This window comes from Myripristis murdjan, chromosome 7, assembly GCF_902150065.1.
Source record: "Myripristis murdjan chromosome 7, fMyrMur1.1, whole genome shotgun sequence".
Classification (NCBI taxonomy): Eukaryota; Metazoa; Chordata; class Actinopteri; order Holocentriformes; family Holocentridae; genus Myripristis; species Myripristis murdjan.
Window position 1 is genome coordinate 21437606 of NC_043986.1, and position 11284 is coordinate 21448889.

The 11284-nt window shown below is 42.8% G+C and overlaps 2 protein-coding genes across 3 annotated transcripts in view; both read left to right on the top strand.

Annotated features, from left to right (window-relative positions):
- The window catches only part of LOC115361408 (immunoglobulin-like and fibronectin type III domain-containing protein 1), a 39508-nt gene extending 38871 nt beyond the window's left edge, over positions 1-637 (top strand). Inside the window, exon 13 of the mRNA XM_030054775.1 lies at positions 441-637. Within this exon, the coding sequence (XP_029910635.1) occupies positions 441-637 (197 nt within the window). The remainder of the gene's footprint in view (positions 1-440) is intronic.
- LOC115362712 (protein Ycf2-like) lies at positions 446-5827 on the top strand. Of its 2 annotated transcripts, none has more exons than XM_030056762.1 (5): positions 446-1059; positions 2289-2776; positions 3465-3627; positions 4149-4695; positions 4847-5827. In XM_030056762.1, coding segments are annotated over exons 1-5 (1479 nt in total). In that variant the 5' UTR covers positions 446-780; the 3' UTR covers positions 4849-5827. The 2 variants fall into 2 exon arrangements, with proteins under 2 accessions (XP_029912622.1, XP_029912623.1); XM_030056763.1 differs by having other exon boundaries at positions 450-1059; positions 3465-3531.
- The last annotated feature ends 5457 nt before the right edge of the window (positions 5828-11284 follow it).

Here is an 11284-nt window from a genome sequence, read left to right on the forward strand (position 1 = left end):
TGAAACATCAATGATGTGATGAACTGTGCAATCAAACAATTTTACAGAGTTAATGTACAGAGAGATATTATAAATATAAGGAGTGTTATGGACATTTTAAAATGATACTGCATTTTAAATACGTGGCTTGGCTACGTAAAAATATTACAGTGGTATCAGGTGACCATATCCCGGGCCTTCTGGCCAACTGAACACACTAAGTCGGTGTAATATAATAATTAGGCTACAATGATATGGTCTCTCTACTCACAACTAAGTACCCCAGACACACGGGGGAATATTGCAGGAATATTATAGTGACAAGGTAATTATATCATTGGGTGGCCTGCCACAGCCACACGATAAGAATGGATAGGACTCCATAGGCCCTAGCTATAGCCCCACTGAGGTAAGAATAGAAGCGCTGTAGTTCACCACAGGACGTGTAATCTTTTCATTAGATGACAGCGGCGCACATGGTGGCAGCGGCTCGGCCATTCCCGGTGGCGGATCGGCCCCTCACTGTCGTTCCTCTTCCTGGAAGAGCGAGTACACAGCACGCTACCTACCGGTCCACGCCTCCCTTTCTCCTCTGCAGCCCAACCCCTCCACACCAACAACTCTGAGCCTTTTCGATACTTTATTGTGCAGGGATTGAGGGCACAACCATCCGCGCTGCGCCAATTAACAGAGCCGTCTGAAAATAAATCACCGCGCACACCTCCGCCGAAGCTCGCTGCCCCACTGGCTGCTCTGACTATCACCTCTGGCCCGGCGAGAACATTGTGTCCTCTGTGAGAAATGACAGCCAAGCATCGGAAAGGGAAAAGCAACCACAAACATGAGGATAACTTTTTCAGAAATGAAATCCTGGAGTCAGAAGCCCGCGGAGGAGGGAATAATTACCTTATTCTCTTTATTTTATTTCTGTTGATTGTAATTGGCGGTGCCATTAGCGCGTGGTTCTGTTTCCAGCAGCACCAAACTATAACCTACTTAACAGATAATCTCATGGGCATGCAGATGAAGATAGTCAAACTACAGTCCTCTCAGGAGGAGATTCGACAGTCAAATAATAAGGTAAGGACTAATTAAATTGAAAAAATATGAGACTATGAAAACATTAAGTTTGCTGTCTAAGAGGATAACAGAAAACACCTCCTCTGATGGCCTGTGTGTCCCATTCTGGACTTATAGATGAATCGTATGTTCATGACTTAATAATTATGCCTACGGAATTTAATGAAATAAGAAATAGCCTCAGCACATGTGCATGCGCTAACATGCTGCATGCTGCCAACTGCAAGTAGGAAGGAAAGTTGAGAACTACAGGCCTCTATCACATTTCAAAATGCCAAGACCCTCACTGGAGTAAGTACAAAACGCTTCTATTTCTAACATCTAGACAGCTGCTGACGTTTGTAATGAGGATTATTTTTGACCTACAATTGAAGGGGCTTTGACTTTACCAGTGACTCACAGCAAACAGTACAATAGGCCTGCAATAAATAAATAAATTTCAAAGTTCTCTGCTGAAAATGTTTGAACCACACCACTAGTCAAGAACACATCGACTTACCAGTGGTTATTGCCAAAATAATAAACAAGCCAGGTGTGGGCCAAGGCTAAATTTAGTCTGTAATTTTGATATTTAACACCAGTTGAGAGGCTGTTTGCAAGCCTCTAGTATTATGAAAGATCTTGGCATATCACAAAGAGACACATATGTTCCATGTGGATATCTGTTTCGTGAGATATCTGTTTTTCTATCTGTCTATCTATTGCTGTCAGCGGGATTTGCATTAAAGACTTGTGTTGTTTGATGCATAACATTACTTGTATTGCTGTTTTTATATCTTTATGGCTCTCTTAAGTTTGTTTCCCTGACAAGTTAGTATAATTCAACCATTGTCCAGGGGATTTCAGGGCATCTTCATGCTGAGTAATGTGTCGGCCTTAGTATTTAACGACTACGTTTTATTGTTTCAGCAGATACACACTATCCTCTGAAATGCTGTAGGAGCAAAGCAGATTTAGTGAGTTTATTGCTGGAAACTGTAGTCATCAAGCCTTGGAGTGTGAGCTAGATATGATACGACTTCTCCAGGAGGGCATTTCATCTCCACTAGTTTCCCACTTCTAAAAATATGGTTTCATTGTCATACAGCTCAAGATTTTGCTTAATCTCATTCCCCAACTTGCAGTTGCAGATAATAGATACATATCTTGTGAGCCCCATCTTACTGAGAATGACAGTGACTGAAAGTAAGCAGCTTCACTCAGCATCACTTCTCTGCATTTCATTACAGCAGCCCATTTCAGAGGGTGTGGAGATGCGTCTTAATGCCCTGGAGGAGTCTTACGCACTGGCCCAGAAGCAGGTGGGCATGGCCTTGGCGACGGCTGAGCAGCTCAAGACGTCTGACCTCCCTGCCCAGGTGCTGTCCCTTCACACTGAGATGAAAGCCCGCCTGGCGGAGATGCAGCAAGCCACTGTGTCTCTGGAGCAGCTGAGCCAGCTGCAGACCATGCTCAAAGGGAAAAGTGAGGAATTTGAAGGTGTCAGGCTGCAGGTGGAGGGCCTTGCTGCGCTGAGTGCTGAGCTGTCCCAGAAGGTGGAGGTCTTGACAGGGAGCCTGGGAGAAGCAGAATCGAAGCTGGAGGAGAGAGTTGGGCAAATTGCCAAACTGAGTGATACCCTGGATGGACAGGCCTCTGAGGTGCTTGGATTGAAGGAGCAGCTGGCCACCTATAAGGGTCAGCTGGAGGCCAGTACAACGGAGATAGCCACTGTCAGGTAAATAACAATGGGTAGGGGAAAAGCAGCAGCTTGTGGGTTGTGTTTAAAAAAAAAAAAAAAAAATAGCTTGCCTCCTCTGACCCATAACTTTATGTTGACTTTGTCAAAGCCCCGGTGTCTGCCACTGTCTGCCTGCCCTGGACTGCCTTTCAGTCTTACTCTAGGCTAGTGTTGGGAGGCCCCAAATTCATGGTGTAAGATTGCCCTGATCTGTGTAAACATTTCCTTTGTCCTGACAGTTTCTGCAGCTGAATGGTTCGTCCAAAATTCCTATTGTAAAAACCACGAAAAAACAGCAGTCTTTGAAGTACAGCTAAAGTAAACATCATTGAAATGTGGTTCACAGGCTATTGTTGCTAATACGTCAAACTCAAAGAAAGCAAAGATTTGATGCCCTCGGTGCCTCTCACCAACATTTCATTAGCAAAAGTTCAGCCTTCAGGGCAGCACAATTTATCATTGTGTAACCATACACTGCAATTTTGTTTCCACAATTAATAACTGTGGATGACTGGCAGTACAACAATATTTGAAACATTTCATCTAATATACTAGGGCACAGTTCAACTACATCACAAAATTTCAAACTGTTAAATAATTGTCTCAGTGTTGGGCTAATTGCACAACCTTGTGTTTTCACATCAAAATGATACTTTGAGTCTCAGACTGTGCGCCTGTCTTTCAGAGGGTTGCTGGAGAATGAACAGTCCCAGCGTGTCCAGCAGGCCAGCGTGGAGGAGCAGCTCAGTACGGTACGTCAGAGTCTGCTGGATCATAGCACAGCAGCCCATAGTCTGCACTCTGAACTCAGGGCTCAGCTGGAGAACATACAGAAGGAGGTTGCCCAGGTAACCACTTCTGAAACTAAAGCATGAGCCATTAAAAATTATCTTTGTCAAATACTGTCTCAGTTAAGCTCACCATCCTAAAAGAATGTTGAGATATAGTATGCAATGCAAAATAAGTTGCCTTAAAAGCAGTGGTTTGCAGATATATTTCATCAAAGTACTCATGGCGCAACTTTGACACTCATTAAAACACAAACTGTCAGCAATACAAAGCATAGCCAAGCACGCTTTAGCTCCTTACTATTTTTGTTCACTGTGTGTCTATAGGGAACCGTGATAAAATTTTCATCTCATTAATTTGAAGAGGCTAATTGCCTGGCATGGATTCTCTGATGGATTCACAGATGTGTTATAGAGGGAAAAAAAGATTAACTATTGATGTAGTTTAGGTCCTTGTTCTGTGTGTCAGGTTTCTTTTACTGAGACTGCATGTCCAGATTGCAGACCCAAATGATTTCCTGTCCTAACAACAGTCTAGTATGATCTAATATATTTTTATTGCTTTTCTTGTCTTGCTGTAGCTGGAGGGAGAGGCTCAGCCTGTGGAGCAGGTAGAGGAAGATGCAGCTCCTGCAGCTCTACTGACTGAAGATGAAGCTGTAGAAAAGGAGGCCCCTGCTGCAGAGGAAGAGGAGGCACCTGTGCAGGATGAAGCTCCCACTGAGCAGGGCGACTCTGCAGCAGAAGGAGAAACTGCTCCTCCAGAGGAAGTGGCGGTGGAGGAAATGGGGGATCAGACAGAGCAAGAAGATGTGGGACAGACCGACAGCCACAAAACAGAAGAGGAGGAGGTATCTGAAGGAGATAAGGTACAGGAGGAATCAGAATCACCAACTGAAGAGGAGGGGGTATCTGAAGGAGATAAGGTACAGGAGGAATCACCAGTAGAAGAGGAGAACCACATAGCAGAAGAGGAGGAGGAACTGCAGGATGCACCAGCTGAAGAGAAGAGCCATAAACAAGAGGAGACAGAGGTATTTGAAGGAGAAGACGACCTGGAAGAGCAGACGGTGGATGATGAAGAAGTTGGAGACCTACTAGAAGATGATGCCCACCCGGAGGATGAATGTAAGTGAGAAGTGAACTTTTTTGCAGTCAATAGATTCATTGCCATCGCAGCATTAGATAAAATTGACATAATGCATTGGAATATACTGGCTTACTAATGCTCAAAATTTCTCATCCCTTCCAATATTTTCTGTTTTGTCACATTTTACAGAGTGCACCTATGCAGAAAGGGCAATCTTCAGCAACGGACATACCCACAGAGGAGAAGGGACACTTTCTCAGTCTACCACATGACAAATAGGAAGGCATTGTTGATTGCTGATGTTTAGGTGCAGTATGCATAATGTGGTTGCTCATTGTAAAGCAGACCTACTCACAAGAATTCAGTCACCATGCTGGCGTCAGAGCTGAAACCTGTACCTCAAGGATGTGTGTGAGACGGCTGTTAAATTAGGTAACAATGAATTCAGGGTTTACCTGCCAATACCAACCTCAAGAGCCTTAATCTATGCTAATAATAATTTTAATAATGTCTTTCTACAGAGTATTTTCCATGCTTCAAATTGCCTATTTCTGCAAGCTCAGTGACATTTGTAGTCCAAAGTTAGTCTTTACTAAACTGGAAAAATAGAAGCCAATGAGTAGACAAGCACTTCTTATCATACTTAAAGCCATAAATAATGCCTGTCTTGCCGACATGACAAGTGGTTCTTTTTGCTGCTGCCTGGTATGTGTCTTGAGATGTTATTTTAAGGGCAAAAAAGGATGCAGAAAATAATTTATTGTATCCCACTTGTTTACACAGGCAAAAACAGCCAGCTAAAGCACTAGTATAGGAACGGTGGCATGTGTGGGGGGGAAAAAAAATCAAAATTCACTGATGTTTCTGACACATGTAGGGTGTACTGTAGCTGATAGGCCTTTTTTTTTTTTTTTTTACTTTTTTGACTTGTCTGTAATACTTCTTGAAATACTGGCGGTGATTTATGTAATTCGGCTCATTGTACTGTTTGCACTTTCTTACCTGATTGCATCTCTAGCCAGACAGAACACACCTATTTTAAGATATATTTCTACTAAGGTCTGATATTCACATTTACAAAATGCACGGTTACTGCAAAGGTATTTGTTACCCTCAGTATAACCCATCTCACTTCTTCACATTTTTTTTAAATAAACCCTGATTCTTCCATTTTTGTATACTCAAATTTCCATTCTGTTTTTTGTTCTTCATGTGGGTTTTAAAATGGATTTCTGGTCATACTGAAAGCACTGTTGCATTAATTAATGCATACAATGGGTTACAGTCTATGATTTTATGGGTACACAATGACTCCTGCAATTCCAGTGTCCTTATTTATAACCTATTTAGACAGGTTGTCATATTTATTTATTTAGCTATTAGGCTCTAATTTAGCTGACACCTCAGCAACCGCTAGTCCCCCTGGGATCGACACGCAGATGAAATTATCTTTCACAGTGTGTGAAGAAGTTCTCTGTTGAGTTAACTGGCCTCTTTTCATAGGGTCTTTGAAATGGTCTTTAGGCCACTGTAGATTGCAGTGTTACCATATGATGCTGATTGAAATTTACTATACACTATTGTGAGCGAAAGGTGAAAATAGTGAAATGTTGGGGTAGGGGTAAAATCAGGGGTACAATCATCTGTCCACAGCAATAATGGCTGTGGTTGGGCTGGGCCCAACCACAGCGGATGGGAAACTGTTGCAAATCCTTCATTAGGCTACAGCGACTTCTACTGGTGACTCCAAGCACCTTTTACACAGCGAGGTGTGCCTGCCTGCCCACCCATTTAATACAGGAACTCAAGCCCCCATGACCCTGGCAAGGAATAAGTGAGTGAAGTGAACGAGGAAATGAATGAATGAATAATAAGGCTTTCCAAAGTTCAACGCATTTCAGTACACTGTTTTACCTCTTCACTATAATCTGCTATGTGAGGAAGGTTTACCCACTCATTAGATTATAGAGCCATACTCCATTGGAATTTGGTCAAAATTATCTTAAAGAATTGCAAAGGCAAAATGCTGTGATATATAAATATGTGATTTCCTGTAAACCCTCGGTGCCTGTTAGCTATTAGTGGTAATATGCTTGCAGCTGAAATACTGCACTAAATGGAAGTGTTAGAATTGCTTGCATCAGATACAGACAGTATGTCTGAATTGTCTGTGTGTGCATTATCCAGATAGGGAGGAAGTCTCTCTCTCTCTCTCGCTCACTCTCGCTCTCTCTCTCTGCACTCTACCCTCTTACAGAGTCATGTTATCCAGCCTTTCCCACTCATCACTGCTGCAGTCTCTCAGTGTCTGACCTTCCACAGGGACCATGCAAGCATTCTGCCCAAGGTAAGTTACAGGGCCTGGCTTGTGTTGTCTCATCCATGCACCTATGATGTCATTTTACCTGAATTAATTTCAGTCTACACTGCTCCTGTTTTTGCTCAGCCTCGTGTTTACAGCCTTAATGCAGGGTAACTACCCTCTGCCAAGGTGTGGTGGGCCCCTTTGAATTTTAAATTGATAAAATGTCACTTTGGAAGTTGTCCCTTTGGGGACTGAAGATTAGTTCCTTCTTTAATGAGGCTTTTTTATGTATGTCATGATTTTCATTCTGTTGATTGACAGGATTATCATTTTCATATGCAGGGTAAGACATTAAGAGGCCACTCACACTGGCAAGTTTGATCCGCGCCCAAGCACGATTGCCCTTAAAATCCGGATTCTTTGACCAGTGTGATCGCTCCGTATCGTGCTTGAATACAGTACACTTCCCCCGCTCTGGCACGGTTGGAAGGGGTGTGCTTCTGCACGGTACGGGCGCGTACATGAGCACATGCACGGTCACGCACGCAGTGCGCGGATGTAAATCATGCAACTTTCCTCCTGCCTCTGCAAAACTGTTTAATGTGCGCAGCGCGATTACCGGCGAATGGCCGCGTTGCGCAATCAATAATCAACCATGTTGTCTGTGTCGCTGTCCGTTGTGCTGCTGCAACCGCGTATAAACAAAAGTCGGTTTATAATGAAAGCACAGCAGTCTGTGTGCGGCGATCCGGCAGACCTGGTGCTGGGCGGCACTGCGTCGGCACCGGTCGGCACTGGCCGCGGCACCGCGCGGTGTGCGGCCACCCGGTCACCCGGTCTGCCGGATCTGCCAGGTGCCGCTCCGGCTGTCAGTTGGACCTTTCTGAAGAAGGAGGAAGTTACTGTCAAGGTAAATAAACATCCCATGTTTTATTAAAAGGACCAAAAACGTTTTTTAGTTAAAAGGAAGACAAGATGTATTTGAACTACATTTATTTATAATGACGTCGGGCCATGCCTGTTGTTGTCGTATTTCAACGTGATGACGTGCACACCGGGGGCAATCGTGCTTGGGCGCGTTTGGGAAAAAGGTAATGTGAGTGCAGGCCAGCCGGGGACTGGGGAGGGGGGGATTTTGGCTTTAGCACGATACGGGCTCAAACTTGCCAATGTGAGTGGGCCCTAAGTGTGGATAGGAAATGCTAAAAATGGGGATATACCCAATTTTAAATGCTTCGGTTTGCTTTTATGGATCTGCTTGTATGGGTGTGCAGATTGGATTGCTATTAGTTTAATCATGCAGAGGCTTGCTTAATTCCTCTGCTTTATCAATTATGGCATTATTCTATGTAACTGAACAATCACTGAGACCATACCATAAGCTTTTTAAATTGTACAGTGGAGTAGGTTGCTGACAAAGCAGTCGACTTTCGGTCGGGATTCAGGGTGACTTCATAACAGAGGGATCAATACACAGTAAAAGCGTGGCAGAGGAGGGGAGGGCAGCTCAGGGTAAAAGATGAGCCTCTCCACCGGATGCTTACTCAGCCCTCTGTGTGTGTCTGTGGAGCGATTGGTGGAAATCCTGCCCGAGTCTTTAAGGTCTTTAATTTCCTACTGTCCATACCCTTAGATATGACACAACTCTAAAACCTATTTCACACAATTCTTGACATTCAGCTAAAATTGAAATACCCTCTCAAAATGTGAAAAGTTCAAACAGACACTTTCAACCAACTTTTCCTCAACATGGTGCATTGTTGTATAAATAGAGGAATCATACAGTTTTACATTAAATATTTTGCTGCATCTCTCCATTTTTATTGAATGATTCATGTACAAAACTGTCTGCTGTGGACTCTGACATAAACATGTGTATCTTCCTCTGTGATTCTGTTTGTAAATCATTTGTTTCTGGGGACATCTTGTTCCAGGTTGTATCTGACCCCAGTCAGAGATGAAGAAGCGGAGTCTCAGAGGAAGGCGAGGTCTCGTCAGGCCAGACAGACCCGTAGATCAACACAGGTAAACAACAACCAGAGGCCTATATCACGAAGCAGGATTAAGACGTTAGCGAGATAACTTCAGGCTCAACTCCGGATTTTCTGGATTTTCACAAAGCTGGTTCACCTCTGATCGGGATAGGAAACCTAACAACTTGCTCAAAAAGGATCATTTGTACCCTTAATTCAAGAGGGTGAGTCGGCCTTTATATTTGCCTTATATGTGCGCGTTCATGGCTTTTGATGAGGCAAACCTGGATCGAATGAGCGAGGTGATAACCAGCAAGGTGATAACCAGCGAGGTGATAACCAGCGAGGTGATAACCAGCGTCGTGATACCGGTTATCCCTGATCACCATGATCTCGATTAGTGTAGCCGGATAGGTCTGAGCAATCCAGGGAAAACTAAGCTTGCTTCGTGATACAGGCCTCAGGTTGCTTAAGATGAGGTTTTGCTGGATTCTTCTTGACTATTTCCAGGTATGAAGCTGATAGTTGTTCTGTATGTGTCCGCTGCAGGGTGTTACGCTGACAGACTTGAAAGAGGCTCAGAAGACCTATAGCCTGTCTTCTCAAGAGAGACAGACGGAGGATGGAGGGAATCTGTCTGACAGGTCATGTCTGAGAAGCAGCCTGACAGGAGTCAACATCACCCTGGAGTCCATGGAGCCCAGGCAGACGAGCCTCACCTGGAACAAAATAGAGGAGTTAAGTTAGCATGATAGTTTGCTCTGACTGATATGGAATCCGACTTAAGACTAGTGCTACAGAGCTGTAACTTAGTGCTTGTTTTTGACTGACAGTATTGCATGTATCCTGAATTATTCTGTTATCTGTGAACAGCAGGAGACCACTGAACCCAGGTTAGAAAACCACCCCCTCTCATATCCCTCTGCAAGTGGAACCTGCATCCTGTCTCACCAATCCAACATGAGCAACAACCTGTTTGGAGGTCAGGAAAGCACTAAGATTCTTCAGTAAAATTTAAAAATTGATTGACTGAACATGATTCCGTTTCAGAAAAGAGCAATAGAGTAATGCACTGAAAATATTACAGCACAGTATTTTGTCTGTGCAGCTGGTGAGAGATGGAGAAGAGATGAAAATCAGAACCTGATTGAAGACACAATCCAGCTGACCCTCGCCTCAAAACAGCAGAGTCAACACAGCTATGATGTAGAGGGGTCAGACTACAGGACCACAGAGGTATGTGGGAAACTACATTAGCATAAAGAGAATTATGGTTTGAGCTACTTGATAAGCAATAATGTCAATAATATTTAAGGATCCAAGCACTTAGCATTGGAGCACTATTTTTTTTTTTCTTGTCTTTTTCAGAGTTCACCCAATTCGAATTCCCAATTTTTTAAACTTTGCAGGCTAATAGAGATGTATTTCAAACTCACAAATAGCTCATTTTGTGTCCACAGACACATGCCTCCAGGGCCACCGTCTGGTCAAACTTTGGATTTTCAAATGCTTAACTTCATATTTAAAACCAGTATATTTTTATCTGCATCAAGTCTCGCTAAAATGAGTCAGGATCCATCAACTTCTGCTTCACTTTCTCCAACCAGAATAATGAATTTACAACTCAGCAGCACAATGTAGCAGTTCATGAGAAAGCCAGACATGTAATCAAATATGGGGAAATATAATAATTCTAATTCTGTGAGTTACCTGTTTGTTGACAGAGAACATCAGCTTTAACATTAGTTCTTTAATGTTCTTTCCATCTTCACAACACAGAATCAATACCATTGCTACTTTTCTGTCAAATATACTATTATGTGTTTTATTTCTATGCTGAATAAATTATAAATTTTAATAATATGTCAAAACCAAACATGAAACTTACCTTAGTAGCAGACAGAAGTTGTGGAGAGATGGTTTGGTTTTTACACCTCCTGGGGTGTGATTTGGCGAATGAAGGGGCGCCTTATGGCTGACAGAATGCGCCTGAAGACACTTCTTCGCTGAGTCTTGTTGTTTTTTGATGTTTCCTCTTCATTGCCATCTGAACAGATGAAGACACAATTAGTATTTTTTGTACATTGTTTTTTGTTGGTTTGTTTGTTTGTTTGTTTGTTTGTTTGTGGGTTTTTTTGTTTGTTTGTTTGTTTCGAAAATTTTCTGAAAAGTTTCTGTTTTTCTGGACTATGTATGCAAAACTTTTTACATGACTTTTTACATGCCCAACTTTCATACAAGAGTCTATTAAAGAGTTCATACATGAGTTTATGTGATATTCTCACTATTGTCACTCTACAATGCTTACACATTACAACAGCTAATATCATTAAAGCAGATGTGTTTATC